This window comes from Desmodus rotundus, chromosome 5, assembly GCF_022682495.2.
Source record: "Desmodus rotundus isolate HL8 chromosome 5, HLdesRot8A.1, whole genome shotgun sequence".
NCBI lineage: Eukaryota > Metazoa > Chordata > Mammalia > Chiroptera > Phyllostomidae > Desmodus > Desmodus rotundus.
The window spans coordinates 44,559,880-44,580,355 of NC_071391.1; the positions used below are offsets into that span (position 1 = coordinate 44,559,880).

Here is a 20,476-nt window from a genome sequence, read left to right on the forward strand (position 1 = left end):
CCCACTTCACACTTTCTGAGGATCCTACCAGCCATAAAAGCAGTAAACACCCGTGATCACACATTATCTTCCTCTGGAAATAAACAGACACTCCCAGAAGTCCAGCCCCAACTCTAAATCCCATATGTACATCGGGATTATTGTTTCTGCATAAAACTCCCTATTCTCCAGGCATTGCTTGTCGCCAGCAGTGGGAAAATGATGTCTAAAGAAGGGATTTCTACCCTAAAGGATAAAGAATCGGGTTTCTATTATTCTGAGTTTATAAAACTAAAGGGACTTTTACTTTATTTTATATTATTTATTTTATTTTCAAAATCAGACAAACCTTACTAGAAAGTAGAGGATCATAAAGTGATCTAATTTGCCACATCTCTCAAAATTTTTTAATTCTCTCTTAATGTCTGCTGTCTCCATCTCAAAATACAATAGTTCTACATTTATTCTGACTGGTTTCCCTGGCCTAGAAGTCAACTATCTCTGGTTCTCCATCCCTTTTTCCATCATCTATGCTATGGTTCTCTCAGGGAACTGCCTGGTGCTGCACGTGATCCGGACTGAGCCAAGCCTGCACCAGCCCATGTTCTACCTCCTGGCCATGCTGGCCCTCACTGACCTGGGCATGGGGCTGTCCACAGTGCACACGGTACTGGGGATTCTCTGGGGGTTTGTTCAAGAGATCAGCCTAGATGCCTGCATTGCCCAGTCCTATTTTATCCACGGTTTGTCCTTTATGGAGTCCTCTGTCCTCCTCGCCATGGCTTTTGATCGCTACATTGCCATTTGCCACCCATTGCGCTACTCCTCCATCCTAACTAATGACAAAATCATGAAAATTGGGGTGGCAATCTTATGTAGAAGTACTTTACTCATACCTCCGGTCATCATTCGCCTAAAGTTCTTAAATTATTGCCGTCCCCACATCCTTTCTCACTCTTTCTGCCTGCACCAAGACTTAATTCGGATGGCCTGCTTAGATATCCGCTTCAACAGCATCTATGGTCTGGCCCTGGTGATCACCAACCTGCTGTTGGATGCAGTGCTCATACTAGTGTCCTATGTCATGATCTTGCATGCAGTCCTAGCTATTGCATCACAGGAGGAGAGAGTCAAGTCCTTGCAGACCTGTGTATCACACATCTGTGCTGTTTCAGTTTTCTACATCCCAATCATTGGTCTGACCATGGTGCATCGCTTTGGGAAACACCTCTCACCTTTGGTTCATGTGTTCATGGGCAACATCTATATCCTTTTCCCTCCCTTGATGAACCCCATTATTTATAGCATCAAGACCAAGCAAATACGAAGGAGAATCCAGAGACTGTTTTACTTGAGAGAAATGTGGTGAGATCAAATGTGCATATATTTAAAAGTCAGCAAGTGGAGATCAAAAGGGTAAGAATCGGTGTATAATCAAAAATAAATGTAATGACTTCTATTTGGATAATGTTGTATATGTTGCAAATACTTCCACTTTTTCCCACAGCCGTCATAATTCAGTGACATTGACATGGGTTATATTGTAATCAATTGTATTAATCATATATGTACATGCATATAGGTATATAATGAGCTGAGAATCATACTAATGTATCAGGCATGTTAGCTATTAAGATTTATGTTGTGCTATGGTCACCTGAGTGAGGATAGTTTTGCATTCACCCAATACGGAAAATGTAAGTTTCACAAGTTAATGTCCTTCAGGTAATAGCTAAGGTATCAATAATTGTCTTAGTCCATTTTTACTATTCTAGGCAACATTCTTATTTATTGTTTAGCCATCACCCATGCTATCTGGTTTTGCCACATGATAATGTAATGTAGTAAGCATCACAGGGAGTCTGGACTCTTTGGATGATTTAAAAAGTAGTGGAACAAACTAACAACAAAAAACTAATGTGATCCTATTTGCCCACCAGTCAAACACTCTTTCCTCACTTGTATTATATGAGTAGTATTTGGACTGGAGATATAGACAACCAGTAATTGCCAGAGTAGGAAAAGAACATACTTTTGTGATCAGTTTGTATATCTAAATTATAATACAAATAGCAACTACCATTTGAAAACCACTTGAAAATATTTATTATGAGTCCATATCTCATTTAAAGCTCAATCTCAAATGAAATAAGCTAGACATAGAAATACAAGTGCCAGAGGATTTCATTCATGTGCAGAATCTAATGAACAAACTGAACTAACAAGCAAAACAGAGATAGGCTCATAGATAGAGAGCAGACAGACAGCTCTAGGGGTATGTGGGCTGAGGTGCAGAAGGATTGACTAAAAAAAAAAGAACTCATGGACACAGACAACAGTGTGATTTCTGTCATACAGTTTGCCTTTAAGGCTAAATCATATAGTCCTGGCTGGTGTAGCTCAGTGGATTGAACATGGGCTGTGAACCAAGGGGTCTCCAGTTTGGTCCCCAGTGGAGGCACATGCCTGGGTTGCAGGCCAGGTTCCCAATACTGGGCATACAAGAGGCAACCACACATTGATGTTCCTCTCCCTGTCTTTCTCCTTGTCTTCCCCCCTCTCTAAAAATGAATAAATAAAATCTTTAAAAAAAAGACTAAGTCATATAAATTAAATCATAATGTAATCTTTTATTTCTGCAGTCTTTCAGTTGCAATAATGCTTTTAACATTCATTTTTGTTGTCTGTATTCACAGTTTACTGTTAAAACCTATTTTTGTATCACATACTGCACATTTATTTATTCATCAATTGATGGGCAGTTTAGTGGTTAATAATTTTGATTTTGAATAAAGCTGTTATAAGCATACACAGCTTATGAACATCAAAGTACTTTCTCAAAATTGGTATCATTTATATTTTTACAATTAATGATACAACTACCAGTAATAATAATAGCCATAAAATAATGCTTAGTTTACACTTATCAGATGCCCGTTATACATCAGTCACCATGGAAGCACTCAGTAGTGATTCTTGCTAGTAACCTTCAGAGCAAATTTATGAGGTAAATCATAATCATATAATTGTGCGGATGAGGAAATTGAGGGAAATTAATTTTAAATTAGCAGAAAATAGTGGTGGGACAATTTCATTTCAAAGATTTTTACTATTGCTACTACTATTTTATTTTACATTACAGTTAATTCCCCATCATCCTGTGTGTTTCTGTCAGTGGTGGTGGGCATGGTGGGAGTGAAGAATTTTAAATTGCACATTGATGTAAATATAACTTTCAAATGAATTACCGGTTGAAACAATTATTTAATAGGCAATTCTTCTCTCAGCCAGTATTATGATATATCAAAATCTTATATAATAAGTTTTGTACTTCATGCTTGAAAAGTCAGATATGATGAGTTTTGTTTTTATTTTTTAGCATTACCTTGTTCCAAGAGATCTTATCTCTGTCCATAGTGGCCAGAATTTCCAACCTTCCACTTAAAAGATGAATTAAAGATTTTTAGTTTAAAAAGTATATTTACTATGATGTAACCCAATTAATTTCAACAACTTTTCTCTTATTTGGAAATTGATATTCTCTGTTAAGACTGTTTCTTTTCTCCTTGAGTCTCTGCCACTCACTCCCACCTCATCCAAGCTTCTTACCACCTGCATTAAAGGGGAAGCCACGTGTCCCTGAGGAATTGGATGAGAGAGTTGGATGAGATTCTGGTCTAAATCTGTAATGTGTGGCTGACTATATTGAGTGAAACTTACCTTACCTCCACTGAGTCTGTACCCTCTGCGGGATGTGGACTCATTATTTTCTCTTGAATCTACTTAGTGACCCATCCCTAAAGTTGGTGTTCACTCCTTAAGCCCCGAAATCACACTCATTTTCTCTTTCTTCCTGGACTCTAACATTTATTTTTATGGCCCTTGACTGTTGGATCATTCTTCCTAGCCAAAGCAACTCTCTTGACAACTACACTACTCAGCATTAGCTATGATGTTTGTGTTCCTTATAGGACTATAAAGAACTCCTAAACCCATTTTCTGCCTTGTGGAGGAGAAGGAAAACAGTTTTCTGACTAAATGTGCCATATGCATGTGTTTCTACTGTAATGCTGCTCATGGTAATTTCTACTCTTCAAGGTGGCATGAGATAGTAGAAGGACATTTTCCTCAGATATTTATGCAGAAAGTAAGGTATTAATCTCCCTCTGCTTTTAGCTTCCCAGTGCAACACATTGGGTTTCTATCTTTTCAGGTCCTGACACTTTGAATGAGGGCCTGAGAGTGTGCAGCTGAAACTGGGGCCTTTGAAGATTATAACTTCCCTCTTCTTCCCTTCCATCTGTGTTTCTCCTCTCCATCTCATGCTGAAAGGGGGTCCACTACTCCTCTTTTGTGTATAAAAAGAACATTCTCTGCACCCCAACCTCCTTCCTCCCTACACTTGTTCTAGCTGGTACCCTCTAACAGAAGCATGTAATGATATAATGACATTAGGACTCTACGGAGAGAAGAAAATCAATAATATTTAAAAGACAAAATATATTGGAATATATATAATATATATACATCTATATATAGTATTTAAAATATATAGGATATATATGGAATTTGTATATGTTTTATATTTATATATGAAATATGTGTGTGTGTGTATTCTGATGGGTTTTAACTACCTTTTTCCTTATGGTAACATGTCTCAATTTTGACAACCTTTCACTAATAGAGTAATGCTAACACACTGTTGGCATAAGTTAAGCTTTTCTCTATTTTACCACATTTAAATAAATTTTCAACCTAACATGACTCTGAAAATGTGCAAATTAAATTTTATTATTATATTTATAAGTGGTTACTACCATTCATTGAACACATTATAGTTCAGATATTATATACTTTCTCAATTTAAAAAGTTTGACACATAGATAGAATAACTTTGCAAAGATTTTTTACTTAGAATCAGAGCAGAGATTTTTATTTTTGGCACTCTGACCTAGAGATTTCCATCTTAGTCACAAGCCTACAATATATTCTATTTTATTTGTGGGGGGGGCACCGGACAATGAGCCTACAGTGTATTCTAATGCATAAAATTAATATTTCCTGATTAATTACATGAAAATAATTGCATTAAATCAATTATATTTTATGCCATTGTAATGAAACTCAATATTACCCAGAATCTAAGATGTTCTTGGTCTGATATTGTCCTGAAGAAAATCACAAAAAGAGTAAGATTTTATTCATGATCTCATTTACTTAAACTTTTTAGAAAGATTTTATTTATTTATTTTTGGAGAGATAGGAAGGGAGGGAGAGAGGGAGAGAAACATTGATGTGTAAGAGATACATCAACTGGTTGCCTCTCACGTTCCCCCACCAGGCACCTGGCCTGCAACCTGGGCATATGCCCTTACTGGGAATCGAACAGCTGACCCTTTAGTACTCAGAACAGCTCTGAGTCCTGAGCTACACCAGCCAGGGCTCATTTACTTAAGCTTTTACTGTTCTTATTCTCTCTTAATGCTGGCATGATTTAAGATGTTTAATATAATTGTAGATACCCTTCAATTAGTGGAGCTGCACACACACACACAATGAAGACTGAGCTGTTCAGTCTACAGCATCAAAAATTCTTGCTCAAAGAAAAGACCTAGAGAAACTTCTCCTGAATATTCTTGGTTCCTAACACCATAAATTATGAGGTTGAGTGTGGGTGGTACCACCACACAAAGATTGCAAGAAGATGTACATGAAGTGGTATGTTGTGGTTCTGGAATTGGTGAGCAAAGAATGAAAAAGTAAGGCTGGGGTTGAGAATAGTAGGATAACACTGACAGGGGAGCCACAAAAACTCAGAGCCTTGGGTGGAGCTTCGTGGGAAGGGATTCTAAACACAGCACAGAGTACAAGGGCATAGGAGATGATGACAAGCACCACATCCAGGCATGTGGAAAATGGGGGCACAATCACTCCATAGTAGATGTTGACTTTGATGCTATTACAGGATAGCCTGGCAATGCCCATAAGTTCACAATATGGGTGACAAATAATGCTTCCCACAGTAAGCAAGCTGATAAACCAGAAAAACCAAGGGGAAGCAGACGAGGGATTTCCTAATCACATATGCAATACCCATTTTTCTAATGGCTGAGAGGGTTAGAATGGTAGTGTTATATATCTTGGTGGGTAACAGATGGCTGCACAGGGGTCAAATGCCATAGTCAGCAACGTGGAGACTCTGCCACAAAGACGAAGGGGAGGAAAAACATCTTGGACACACAGCTACCAAAGAAATACCCCCATCTTGGGACCAGAAGATTGTTAGCATTTTGCTGTGGTAACTGTGGAAAGGAAGGTATCCACCACGGCCAACACAGAGAGGAAAAGGTTTATGGGTTCATGAGGACTATGCTTAATGATCTGGAATAATAAAAGGGCGTTGCCTACAAGAGCAACTGTATACATGGAACAGAGAGGGATGGAGATCCATGTGTGTTCATCTTCCAGTCCTGGGATTCCGATCATGCTGTGCCAGGTGTCTTTAAGGATGGCATGGTTTGAAGTGGTCGTTTTGCACTCTGTCCTCTGATACTGAACCCTGGATGAAGAGCTAGAGCTAGAGAGAGAGCAAGAGTGAGAGAGAGATTGAGAGAGAAGAATCGAAGTTATTTTTATCAGGTTAAATGTAAATTTGGGCATTGCAGTAAAGTTAATTTTCTTTTTTAATTGTTTTATTCTATTGTTGTTCAAGTACAGTCGTCTGCCTTTTCCTCCTCACCACTGTCCCCCCACCCCAGCCATCCCCACCTCCTTCCCCTGATTCCACTCCCCCCCCTTGGTTTTGCCCATGTGTCCTTTATAGTTGTTCCTGAAAGTTAACTTTCTTAAGAAAAGATTGGTAATCAGTAGTGATTCAAGGATAATAAGTCAGATAGGCTTCACTGATATGAAAGTTACCAACATTATAGGGCCAACACTGCTACTACTACTGGTAATGATCATGGTAATAACTGTAGTCATAATCAACATCTAATGACTTTGTGACTTGGTGTAGGCACTATAGTCAATATGTCACACTTACCAACTCAGCATCATACATGAAAGCCCCTGTAAGTCCTTGCACATCACAGTTTCCCCCCTTGCCTGACTGGTCATTTCCAGTGAGTCATACTTTATTCCTTGGAATGCCAGAAATAATGTGTTCAGATTACTGGTATGGTTTCAGGATCTCAAGACCTCTAAATCAGTAACAATGATTATTCTTTTAATTTAATATGAAGGCTTTCATCATCAAATAAAAATAACTTGGAAAAAAAGAGAAAGAGAAGCTTAGATAGTCCTGGCTGACACAGTGCTGTATTCACTTAATGTGTGTTTAGAACCACATTCTCTCTGTGCCTGGTTCCATTATGCGTGTGTTTCAGTTAAACCACTACCGCACAGAGCAAGCGCTCCTATAACATCCTTCTAATTCAGCATTCACTGCACCCTCCCTCCATTCTCTCTCCCTGCACTGCTTTTTCCTCCTGTATATTTCTTCCTACTTGTGTTCAAATTCTCATATTTCCCTTACCTTTTTTATCCTTTTTCTGCTCAAACTTGAATTTTATAACTGGAGAAAAGGAAAAGGAAACTCACAATATAACAAAATAACAAAAAGGTTTCAAACACATGCAAAAAGTAAATAAGTTAATGAACATTTCTTTACGCTCACTCTGCGTATGATACTGTGCTAAAGAAGAAATCAATATAAACTGAATATTCTCTATTTCAAGAATATTCTGCCGTTGCAAGGATCATGAAACATGAACACATGATAGCACACCTCAGATCAAATCAGGATAAGGGTGATAGGAGATATCCAATTACATGTGTATAATACAGAAGACATTACCTTTAACTAGGGAGATGTTGCAAAGGTTCTTGAAGCTGCTGTCATTCGGTCTGTTGAATAACAGTAAAAAAGTTTAGACATTCAAAGAGCTAACTCTGGAATGAACAATCCAGATAGTTGAAAAGTTAAATTGAGAAATGTAAGTCACTGTAAAAATCAAGTCATCTACTATAATGATATCTTAGAGATATGAGGAATGTGACCAGAAAGTAGATTGTACTTTGAAAATTCAGCTTTAAAAGTGAAGCTAAAGGCTTTAGGTTTAGTTTAGTTCTATATTAAGAATTGATTTGTTATTCCACAATTTTTACAGAGTCTCTAATATTTAGCAAAGTTTTAAGGAGGACATAATATGATCAATATTAATACTTATATTTTCAGAGAAACCTTGTTAATGAGCAGTATGGTTATTTTTCATTCCCTGTTTCCCAATAACACACCTATTCATTTTCTAATTACATATTTTGTATTATTCTTCACCAATAAGTCTTAAGTTTCATGATGGCTATGTATAGGGAACAGCTCCATGTGTGGGAAATGTAGCCCAGACTCCACTCGGAAAAACCAGTGGGGAGCGAGGTCCAGCACACAGGACCCCCATGCATGGACAGGTTCTCCCATGGGAAATCAGGCCTGCATTGTACCTAGGCTGCTAAGAGACTTGCTTTTGCTAAAACTCCCTCACTCTGAATTGAGGCAGCAAATGTTTACTGAGTATATTTAACTTCCTAAAGTCTGTGCTAAACCTCCCAAGTATGGAGTGTAACCAGTTCAACCACTTTCCCCCTTGATCTGTAACATCCTTCTCTTTGAAGTAATTAGCAACATTCTTTCCTTTGTTGTCTGTTAAAGGTAATCACCTACAGCAATCCTGTGCATAGTAAATGAGGATCATCCTGAGTGTAATGCATCCAGAAAAGCAATAAAAGCCTGTCCAGGCCAGGGTGGGGCTCTCTGGCCCTCCCGCCCTCTCGCCCTCTCTCTCACTCAGAGAGCGGCCACACTGTCCCTTTTTCTCCACAGGATTTCTGTAGTCCATGTGAATTTGTCTATTGCTTCCATGATACATGGATCCTGCAGGCAAGGATCCGCATCAACTATGAGTTTATCTTAAGTATAATACATTTATATTGAGTAAATATAGTTTAAAAGACAGCAAGATGGATTTGATCGGAAGGAAGGCAGCTGCCAGGAGTTACTCTGGGAAGCTTTTACAACAGACCAAAGTGGAAACAGAAACGTGGCCTTAACAGTGAAAGCAGATAAAGTAATACTTCCTAACACATTTTAAACACATTTTATGAGACCAACATAATCCTGATGCCAACAATGACCACACACACACAAACTATAGACCAAACAAAAAAAATTTCTAAAAATTCAGGCTGTTTATTTCAATTCTATTATAAGCTTACGTATTAGATTCAAAAAAGAATGATGCAAAGAAGAGTTCTGGGTATTAAATCTCTTCCTTAGCTGTATCTCAGACACAGTGTGTGTTTTATCATAGTGACAATCTTCACTCACCTGGGCTTTTTAATCTAAATAATATATTTTAGTCCACATATTGTTTATATTTCAAACTAATTTTTGAGCATTTTTATGGGCTATATCCTGTGTTAACCAGTTTATACAATTTAATCCTCACAAAATCCCACTTACTTATCACAATAACTGAGCAAAATGGCTGCTAGTGTGATCTCCATTTAACACATTCGTCAACTCTGGCATGAGTAGGTTGAAAAACCTGTGTAAGTTCACACAGCTATCATCTATCTAATCATGTACAAATTCAAACTCAGGTTATCACCCTGGCTGGTGTAGCTCAGTGAATTGAGTGCTTGGCCTGCAAACCGAAGGGTGGCCAGTTCGATTCCCAGTCAGGGCACATGTCTGGGCTGTGGGCCAGGTCCCCAGTAGGAGGCATGTGAGAGGCAACCACACATTGAAATTTCTCTCCCTTTCTTTTTCACTCCCTTCCCCCTCTCTAAAAATAAATAAAGAAAATCTAAAAAAAAAATTAACTCAGGTCATCTTGCTTTAAACCTCATGCCTTTAAGACACTGTTTCATTTGCCACCAGCGAGCAACCCTTTCTTCAAAATTTCTTCTCCTTTGGTGATCTTGATCCCATTATAGTATTGTCTTCCTATTACATTTTCGTAGTTCTGTGCCTTTTTTCCAGTGCTATTTTTCTTATTATTATTTCCAGTGTTGTTGTAATTATTTAGTTCCACTTCCTAATTGTTGTATTAAAAGCAGAATTTGGAAGACAAGCATTATACTTTAATTTCTAGTGAAAGATATTTGACCTTCACTAATGTGACCAGTGTTACTTACCAAGAAGGAAGTTTCACTAAATGTTCTCCTTTGATTTTTTTCTCCTTTTCTCCAATGATTGATATCTTTCTCATACCCTTGGCTTTCAATTTATGTCATAGTTTATCCTTTCCATTTGCTTTACCACCATAATGCTACTGTGACCCAAACTGATAAATAAGAACCTCACTCTAACAAAAGCAAGAAGTAGAAGCTTCCCAGAGAGCCTCCTGACATTCCAGCTCTTGCTGTGCTGTGAAACAGACTTCTACGCCCACTACACCTAGCCTGTGTCTTAACCTCTTTTCTGTTTTCAAGGCAATGAAGCAAACTCAGTTGTTCCAAAGACAGATTTAGCAAGCAAGCAGAAAGTCAGTAAAGAAAATCATACACAAGTCTGTGAGGTAGAACCTGAAAAATAATAAAAATAACTAAAAATGAAAATTCAGTGATCTCTCTCCACTTACAGGAAATCATGCCATAGTTAAGACAACAAAACCCCAGGCCCTTTTCTTCTGCTGACCTCATTTTAAAAACACCTCAATTTTCATTCTGAAATAATTCTTCTTCATAGAGATTGGCTATTTCAGGAGTCATACATTCCCCCCCCCCAACTAACACTTTATTGATCCAAAAGAACGTGATCTGGCCAGGTAGCCAGACATTTCAATCAATAAGATAATAAAAATCATTTCTCAAGCACAGGATGTGCCTCCACGTTCACCCTTGGATCTGTTCAAGCCATGGCCTTGGGCACATGCTACAAGGGTATATATGGCAGGAAAAAGTCACAGGTCCTTTGTTCTGTACCAGGAATGTGTCTAATCTAAAACCTGAGAAACATGGGACACCTTCTAAACTCAGCAGTAGCCTACTGTCCACTATGGAATACCAGGTGCTTATGAACTCCTCTGTTCTACAGCTGCAGACTCACTGAGGCCCCACAGATAGGCTGCGTCTCCTTAGTCTGGGCCCCATTGCTGCCTCGGAGGCTGGTTCTACAGCTTTCTCTGTAATAAGAGATATATCCCTGCAGATTTTTTCCCTGCCACTTATGGGGGTGGGACTAGGCCATTCCTGGTCTCCGTTCCTCCTACCAGTCTCAGTGTGACTTCTTCTTTGTATCTACAGATGTAGGACTTCTGTTCAGCTAGATTGCAGGTGGCTTCTGAGAGATGGTTGTTCCGCAGTATAGTTACAATTCTGATGTGGCTGAGGGAGCATTTGAGCACTGCATTTACCTGCTGCCATCTTCACTGGAACCCGCTGTAAAGATTCTTAAATTTTGTTCCAATAACACATTTAAATTACCTGAAAAGTTTGATCTTTCAGGTCTTCTGTGTAATATTTGTCAGGCATGACCAGACAACATTTAACCTAAAACTAATTATTAATACACTACTGTTACAGAACAGACCGGGGGCAGGGGGCGGTGAATGATATAGTATCACTGAAAGGACCCCCACTTTCTCTCTGGGGGTCCCCCCACCACCTACTACGTTCGCCTTGCCCACCGCCAGAGGAAAGACATCTCTCAACGCCAGAGACTGGTGAAAAGGAAAGGAATTATTTATTTAAAAGTTATAGACTTAAAGTAATGACTTAATGTCTTCATTGAAATACTAAAGTCCTTTAGAATACCCACAGATGCACACAGTCCTTCCTTCTCCCCTCTGCCCAGTCCAAAGTACTGTATCTCAGGAAAAGAAGTGGAAATCCGTGATTCAGGCTCCCGGCACCATCAGCTGGGTCGCGGCCATGGGGTCCCCACTCTGCCAAAGCCCAGTAATTCTCTCCCCAGTATGGCTGCCATTCCTGGGTTTGAATCCCAGTGCCAGTCTTCCTCTGCAACCCCATTTCCAATTCCTCCTACAAGCAGTTACACCTGCCAGCATTCCCGTATTCTTCCAGCTTCATTGGGCTACCATAGTAAGTCTGGGCAGGTGTGGCCCCATGGCATGGAGCCAATCTTCTCCAAGGTCTCATGCAGGTGCTATAACCAGGTGGAATTGATTCCCAGTTACATCTTGGTGGAAGTCACTCCCATCCCCCTGGCTCAAAGCATAGCCACAGCTATTTAACATATCCATGAAACCAGTTAAAGGTTACAGATATGTTAAATGACCATGCCAGAGGTTAGCTGCAGAGCTGTTGCTATACAAAACAGCTCTGAATGGCCCTGCTCCATGTGTCCCATCCCCCAACTCTGACTTGTGGGGATGAGGACATCCTATATATATTTTTCTAATATTTCCTGGACACTTTGAGTTCTGTACCCTATTACAAATCACTATTTAGGCCCCCGTCTTGCCTGCACCCTGTTACACTACCAGCTACTGGGACTTTCATCTTTCTAAATGTTCTGCCTAATACCCTTTTAACTATGAGTTATTTCATATGCATAGTTGGAAACATGCATTATTCAGGCTATATGTTAATATTGGGGTATTTCTGTTTTACTTTTATGGTCATTTCTTTGGCTTTAGTCAGTTTTTTTACTCACATGCATGATCAGTAGACTGGGAAATATTTGAGGGAAGTTGCAATAGTGTGATACATATACATATAATAAAAATTTGGTTTTTCAGATGACAAATATATTTTTCATACATTTTATTTCTACTCATGGTTCCTGCCTCACAGCTCCCCATACCCTTAAATATTCCTGAGTAATAAGAACAACGGGAACATCTGTTATATTTGGTCTCTTGTCCCTAGCTCCTGAAATCACTTCAGAGTCATAAACATAAAATGAGTGTTGCTTGTTATTCATAACAAGCCCATTTTTCCACTAAAACTGTGTTTATGTTAATGAGGTGACTTTCTGAAAGCATCTAAAGATGGGGGCTGTCTGTTAGGGAAACCAACCTCTATTCAAAGGGTGGGACTTTAAGTTCTACCCCTGATTTCTGGGGAGAGGGGCTAGAGATTGAATCAGTTACCAGTGATTAATGTTTTAATCTGTCATGCCTATGTAATGAAGGAAGCCTTCATAAAAACCCAAATATGGGTTTGGAGAACTTCCAGGTTAGAGAACCAGAACACTCCCATATGCCACTGTGTGGGGCCCCAACTTCACAAAGGCAGAAGCTCCTTTGTTTGGAGACTTGACTTATGTATCTGTTCATCTGACTGGTGATTCATATTCTTTTTTTTTTAAAGAATAAATTGGTAATCTAATAAGTAAGCAGGTTTCCTGAGTTCTGTGAGCTGATCAAGCAAATTAATTGAATCCAAGGAGGGGGTAATGAGAACTTGTCCTTTATAACCAGTCAGTCAGAAAGACAAGCATCAACCTGGACTTGCGATTGGTGTCTGCATTAAATCTGTGGGGGGTGGGGGAATGACTGTGCAAAGCTCTGATCTGTGCTCAGTTGGTAAGAAGCACAGATAACACCTGGGCTTGCATTTGAAACCTTAAGTGCAAGAAGGTCTTATGGGACTGAACTCTTAATCTATGAAATCTAGTTTTATTTCCAGGTAGAAAGTGTCAGAATTTGTTGGGGACCACTATGTGTGGTTTTGGAGACTGTAGCCTTGCAAGAGCAAGCTCTGTAAGGGGGCTAGTAAGTCTCCCTGGAAACTAGATAACACAGGCGGCAGGCATGGCCAATTCTAACACTGAGGGTTCCCATGGCAATCAGGCCTGAAATGTACATTTTATCCTTTGAAGTTTGCTCTGCCTAGCATAGACCTGTTGATACGAACCGGATGTTTAAGTTCAAGGCATAAGGAGTAAACTCCTTATCTCATGAAACACATCTTAAAGACCATCTGGCGTCAGCATGTCTCACAGACCCTGACCTATGACAAATCTCTGTGTTCCTTCAATTGTTGTCTATATATAATATCTGTTTTTGAATGACTATAGCCTTTTGATATTGATTGATGAGCTATGCATGTATGCTGTATACACCTACACATACCATTCCCAATAAAAGCCATGTGGGAGAAGGGCTCTGGGCATTCCCCACTAGAGGGAATCACCACCCCCTTTCCTGCTGGAACAATATTGTGTCTGGGACAACTTATTCTCATTGATGGCAGTTGGGAGAGATCTGCGAGATGGAGTTCTCCCACAAGAATTGAGTTGAATTGTTGGATAATTGCTCCGTGGTGGTGTGGGAAGCCTCCCTGTCCCCCACATTGTCATTGGTGTCAGAACCTCTGTAGGGAACCTCTGCAAACTTTCAAAACTCCCTCTTTGTGCAGCTGGTTCTCTATTCTCCAGTACTCTGTCCAAATGAATTTTAGAATTTTTGGTCTCCTTTGGTTCTCAGTCATTGTTTTTCAACTCAGGGAGTTCATGGGTTCTGTCTGGGTATCTGCTACCATGGCCTGGAAAATCCCTCTAAGCAGTAAGCTGAGCCAATTGCAGGATTTATGTTTTGTATTTATTTTGTATGTCTTGCTCTCTCTCTGTCAGGGATCATAGTTCTTTGTTTCCAGATGTGCATTGTCTTGAAAAATATTGCTTTATACATTTTATCTAATTACTTTGGTTGTTTTTGATTGGAAGATAAATTCAATCTCTCTTAGTCCATTTTGACCAAGGGCAAAAGTCTCCAGCACCATTTTTTCTACATTGATATATGCTGAACACCTTCTATATACTCGGTACCATTCTAGGCTTCCTAGTAAATAAGAAATAAAGGTTAAAACTTTGAGAGGAGAGAAAAAAGTTACAAACACAGCAAAAACTTAATAAAGTCTTTAAAATAGAGAAAAGTTGCTTACAACTAACAGTTTTACAGAAAGAAAAGGGGGAGAAAAACAAAATGAAGCCATGCTAACTCAATCTAACGTAAATTATTCTATATCTCTCAAAAAATTACAGCATCACAATATTGTGAGACAATATAATAATGGACATGCACAATGGTAATGAGAAAAATAGTTCCCAGCATTAAGCATCTCAAAAAGAATGTAGAGAATTGCATTTTCAAATGATTTACCTCTAAAATGATCAAAACTAAATATGGATAGTTACGGGTCACTTAGGAAAAATCATTTCTAAAGAAGCTCATCACATACTTATAGTGAACAGTTGCAATACAACTAGTTTCATGTTTGAATGTGTGATTAATTATAAGGGCTCTGGAGTGTTGAGAAAAGCAAATTTTGTATGCCTTTACCTCCAAACAAACATCCCATGTGTAGTTCATTAAAACCTCTATGTCATGGGAATACTTGATAACCTCCTTCTGGCACCTTCCATCAAAGATTCTCTGTTGCAATAAATAACTCAGGTGCTGGACAGGTACCTTTCTGAGAGGTTTCTAACATCTTAAAAGAGACTACCTATTCTCTGTCTATGCCAAGGAGGGTGAAACTAAAAGAGAAGAATTGTGCTGCTGAAGTCACTTGTCAACCTATACTGAGGGGGCTGGTTTCATGGAGGGATTGTATGCACAACACATAAAAATAACTGTTGGAGCTGTTTTCTTTAAAATAATAGGTGAGACCATCTTTAAGAGTTGCTTAACAGCAATTTTCCTTAGACTCAGAATGGCAGTCATGGAACCTCAGTGTCCTTAGAAACGAAACAAAGTGAAGAGTTGAGAAAAGGTAAGACCACAGAACGTCAATGCAAGAGCAAAGAAAAGTGTTACAGAGTTCAAGGTTAACTGATGGGAATTCGTAGTACATATGTGAGAAACCAAATCTTTGTTTGGGGCTCTGGGGCAAGACTGAAGAAATTATGTGTCTTGAAAAGATTTTTCAGGAGGTTGAAAGTAAGATATACTTAATTAGACTAGTTAAATTTCTTTTGACTCTCCAGAAATAGTCTGTAAAATATCTTTCTGGCTAGGATGGGTAATTCAGCACAGATAAACAGAAACCCAATACAAGGACAACTGGAAATTGAACAGATTGATAAACACTGGAATTTATATTCTCTACCTGATTATACATCTTTCTTGCTCTCTCTTCAAATTTAGTGAAATCTAGTTTTCAGTTCTAAAATAAACCCCAGTGGGGAGAATTATCCTGCCAAAATATCTTTATATCAAAGTTTAAAAGGGAGCCTTGATCACTGGTGAGTTTCAAATATTTGCTAAATGTTGGCAACTATATGCTACAGTGGGAATCTCTAAATATGTAATTTAATTGCTTGGGCAAAATTTATTACGTTCCTTCCATGTCCAAACAGTGTTAGACTCTTTTTACTATGTGATGTGTGAAGGGTGAAATTCAAATTTTAAAGGCATTTAAAGTCAAATTGGATAAGGAAAACTTGTTCAGGTAAAAGTTGGAGATAATATCAAACCATATGTAGTAAGTGACAAATGTTAAGATAAAAGCAATATAATCCATAGTGATTTAATAGCTGGGGACATTTTTCTAATATGAATTAGTCATCAAAAGGTTGTATAAAATGTTGGATGTAAACTGGTTTTTAATCAATGAATTTACTTACTATCAATTGAGATAAAGCATGATCCCATTTGAGATTCCATCAGGAGATGTACAAATATTCTGAGGTAGAAATGATTAAGTATTACATGGTGGTATTAAGCAACAACCTGGCTAGAGTAGAATGTGATTAGAAAAAAAATTAAGTTAGTTGAAACAAAAGACATTCTCATTGAAAAGGGCTAGGCATGTAGGACCCAGAAGTATTAAAAATGATGGGCAACAGTATGAACTGAGTATATAGTTGAGTTTTACATGGGTGGCTACAGCTGTGTTGATGGTGGCATCAACGCTTTTGGTGGTCGTACTGATTGGATTGGTGCCAAAAACATAAGGGAAAGAAAAGTGACATGTATAAAGTACAGGAGGATGAATCCAAAATACTCTGGGAGATAGTTAAAGCAAAGAGAGAAAAGTTGGTTATATGTGTATATAAAAATCTGTAATGTATGTATTTGTGTATGTCTAAATGAAGTACATGGTGCATTGTGGTAGGTCAGAATGTTATGTTCATAAGAGAGTTGTATGGAAGGCAGTGTGCCGAGTGACTGAATGTGAGTATATTTGGATGCCCCAGTCTATTATAAACCATGATAGTTCTTTCTTTTTTTTTATTCAACATGAGTGACTCTCATACTCCACATGAACAGCTAAAAAAAATTAAATAAAGCTTAGTATTCTAAGTCTTTAAGAAGTTGACCTTCCTATTAGGAGCACTGCTTGTGAGGAGCTAACTCAGTAAATCAGCTAAAAACACATGCTTTGTAAAACACTCTTTACTAGGCATACTACGCACGAATCTTTTTGACTATAGAAGACGTTCACTGCCAGGACCACGTGCATGGATGACTGAACCAGTTATGTCTATACATCAGTAGATGGGTAGGTGTGCATTGTGACTCATCTGGGATTTAGTCTTCAAAGATATACTTATATCTGTGAAAAGATAATATCTTTTTTTTTACATTTACATAATTTTAAAACTGCATATTTCCAATTTTGGCTGAGAGCAAAACATATTAATCTTTTATTCTAATCTTCCCTGTTTGTAGCTGTTTACTTAAGAAGAAATCATTCACTAATTCTTAATTTTTCTTTTTGTATTCTTATTTTTGAAAGCATTTTTAAATACTCATATTTTTAAGTACCATGATTTTATAAAGATATCGAATTTTTATTTCATGTTTATCTAGATAAGATTAGTTATATTATTTCCCTTCTTCCCAATCCCTCATCTTCAAATGTAGTTACATCATTCTTTTGTTTCTGCTTGCAATTTTAAAAAAAAGATTTAAATCAAACTATATTTAATTAATCATATATAATATCTTTCTACTTTTCCTATAAGGCTTAAGTTCTAATACCCTTTCCTTTAATTATGCTATTTTAAAGTATTTACTGAAAATTGGAATTTATTATTCACCACATATATTTCTATATTGAATAGAGATATTTTGAATTGTGTTTAAGAAATTATTTGTTATTGTTTGATACTATCCTAGTACCAGCTGAGAAGTAATGACAATATCCACTTTGTTGATTTTATCATTTTTTTGTATTGTGAAAATTCAATATAATATTTTAAAAAGACATATCAAACAACCCAGAAATTAATTTAAAAAATGCTATCATACAAATTTTATAATGCCTTGGGGTTTATGTGGGTTATTGTAATGTCCTGTGCTTTATTTCTGTGCATATATAACAGAAAAAATGTCCAGATTTCCAGATGCTTGTATATTTACAGGCGTGATGTTGATATGGAGTAAGTGTAGAAACTTATTTTAGAGGTTCAGCTAAGGTGACTAAAAATAAAAGTAGATGCAAACATAAATAAAGAAATAGGAAATGTTCTGAGAATAAAATTTTTCTAAACATTGGATAAAAACAAAATTACATCCATAGTTTTCATTGTTACTTGATCAATGATTAGAGTGTTATAAGCCAAAAGAACTCTAGTAGCTCTAACATTTGAAAAGCAGTTACCTATTGCCTTAATTTCAGGTAGTTATTCAGATAGGTTTGGAAATGTTCTTAAAATCAATCCTTGATGTAAAGACGCCCAGGATTAGCACTGTCCAGAGGAGTCGCATGCACTATGTCCTCCTGTTTTAAAATGTATATTTTTCTTTCAATAGGAACATTTAGAAGCTGACCTGCACTGGATTTCAAGAAATATCTTTATGGGGTTTATAAACAATAGCTGGTTCCAGCCACCCACTCTTCTTCTAATAGGCATTCCTGGACTGGAGGCTGTACAGATGTGGATCTCTATCCCACTGTGTGTCATGTATGTAATTGCCCTCTTAGGGAACCTCACCATCCTCTTCGTTATCAAAACCACCTTTAGTCTTCATCAGCCTCAGTATATCTTTCTGTCCATGCTGGCAGCCACAGATATGGGTCTGTCTTTATCAACCCTACCTACAGTGCTCAATGTCTTCCTCCTAAATCACAGAGAGATTGAGTTCCACTCTTGCCTAACGCAGATGTTCTTCATCCATACCTTCTCCTCCATGGAGTCAGCCATCCTACTGGCCATGGCGTTTGATCGATTTGTAGCTATTCGAAACCCACTGCACTACACTGCGGTCTTAACCCCTCCTCGGATTATTGGGATGGGGCTTGCAGCCTTGGTTAGGGGTGTGGTATTAATGACGCCCTTGCCAATCCTGCTCAAGCGATTGTCCTTCTGCAAAGATATTACTCTATCTCACTGTTACTGCTATCACCCTGATGTTATGAAGCTGGCCTGTGGCCCTGTCAGAGTCAACATGATCTATGGGTTGTTTCTTGTCCTCTGCTCCTTTGGAGTTGACTTTATCTTCATCGTCATTTCATACATCCTGATTCTGAGAACAGTGCTGGGTATTGCCTCTGACGATGGCCAGTTCAAGGCCCTTAACACTTGTGTTTCCCACATTTTCACTGTATGCATTTTTTATGTGCCGCTTATTGTGCTGACTCTAATTCATAGGTTTGGTACATTCACATCTCCTCTTCTCCATGTCACCATAGCCAATCTCTTCCTCTTCTTGACCCCTGTCCTTAACCCCTTAATTTATAGCCTAAAAACTAAACAGATAAGGTCTGCCATACGCAAGATATTTAAGGGCAGGAGAAACTAGTTCAAATAGTCAAGTATGGCCTTAGCAAAAACAATGCCCTGAATCTCTGTTCTTCTTTTATCTGTCAGCTTTTAACAGTATGTGTCATCATTTAACAGTATGGTTTTGTGAGAGTGGAGGTATTTTTTCTGGTCTATGAAGAAGATGATAGTATTTTGGATACTGTCTTAATCCAATTCATCATCCACAGTATTGCATCAGGGATCATCCTGAAATGATTTTTATGTTTCTTCTCTATTTAAATATTTAAGTTTAAGTAGTTAAATGATTTGCAGTTAATTATGTGATAAAGGTCAAGTTATTAACATGTTTTAGAAAGCTCTTTATTTTCTTATTCCTGCTCTTCTCACAAAGCTCAGCTCCAGCTACAGATTGCCTCTTCTCAAACTAGATGATTCAATACATTTTTAAACAAATATGCTGGCCTTCACATTACTCTAAGTTTTTACTAATTGTTTCATTTCAAATTTCATCACCAATCTTACATAAAACGTTTTTCATTATGAATGTTTCTAACATGTTAGTAGAATTGGCACTTTTACTACCCTATAGATAATTGTATTATAATACTACACTGTTTTACTTACATCTTCATGTCTATCTTCCTCAATAAATTAAGAATTGCTGTGAGAAGGCAGTGTGTTATTTTATTCTGAAACTCTGGTATTCAGTGCCAGAGTAAATTCTAATTGTCTTCTTCAATAAATGAATGAACATTTATGGACATAGTTGCATTTCACAATCACAACTCTTGTTACCTGCTAATATAGCTACTGTCA

The 20,476-nt window shown here is 37.9% G+C and overlaps 2 protein-coding genes and 1 pseudogene across 4 annotated transcripts; 2 read left to right on the plus strand and 1 right to left on the minus strand.

Moving 5' to 3' along the window:
* The first annotated feature begins 222 nt into the window (after positions 1 to 222).
* On the plus strand, positions 223 to 4,617 carry LOC112317598 (olfactory receptor 51V1). Its single transcript, XM_053925696.1, has 2 exons — positions 223 to 1,395; positions 4,193 to 4,617. The coding sequence occupies exon 1, from the start codon at positions 401 to 403 to the stop codon at positions 1,346 to 1,348; it is 948 nt and encodes a 315-aa protein (XP_053781671.1). The 5' UTR covers positions 223 to 400; the 3' UTR covers positions 1,349 to 1,395; positions 4,193 to 4,617.
* A 938-nt stretch (positions 4,618 to 5,555) lies between these two features.
* LOC128780882 (olfactory receptor 52Z1P-like) lies at positions 5,556 to 6,465 on the minus strand (annotated as a pseudogene).
* Positions 6,466 to 15,543: 9,078 nt separating this feature from the next.
* LOC128781115 (olfactory receptor 51A4) lies at positions 15,544 to 20,214 on the plus strand. 3 transcript variants are annotated; one of them, XM_053925699.1, is made up of 2 exons: positions 15,544 to 15,610; positions 18,708 to 20,214. In XM_053925699.1, exon 2 carries the CDS (start codon positions 18,753 to 18,755, stop codon positions 19,695 to 19,697), a length of 945 nt encoding a protein of 314 aa, XP_053781674.1. In that variant the 5' UTR covers positions 15,544 to 15,610; positions 18,708 to 18,752; the 3' UTR covers positions 19,698 to 20,214. The 3 variants fall into 3 exon arrangements, with proteins under 3 accessions (XP_053781674.1, XP_053781672.1, XP_053781673.1); XM_053925697.1 differs by having other exon boundaries at positions 15,584 to 15,720; XM_053925698.1 differs by lacking the exon at positions 15,544 to 15,610 and adding an exon at positions 17,400 to 17,451.
* Positions 20,215 to 20,476: the final 262 nt, after the last annotated feature.

Coding starts and splice junctions, on each gene's coding strand:
- LOC128781115 (XM_053925699.1), top strand. CDS start 18,753: ATGGGGTTTATAAACAATAGCTGGTTCCAGCCACCCACTCTTCTTCTA.
- LOC112317598 (XM_053925696.1), top strand. CDS start 401: ATGTCTGCTGTCTCCATCTCAAAATACAATAGTTCTACATTTATTCTG.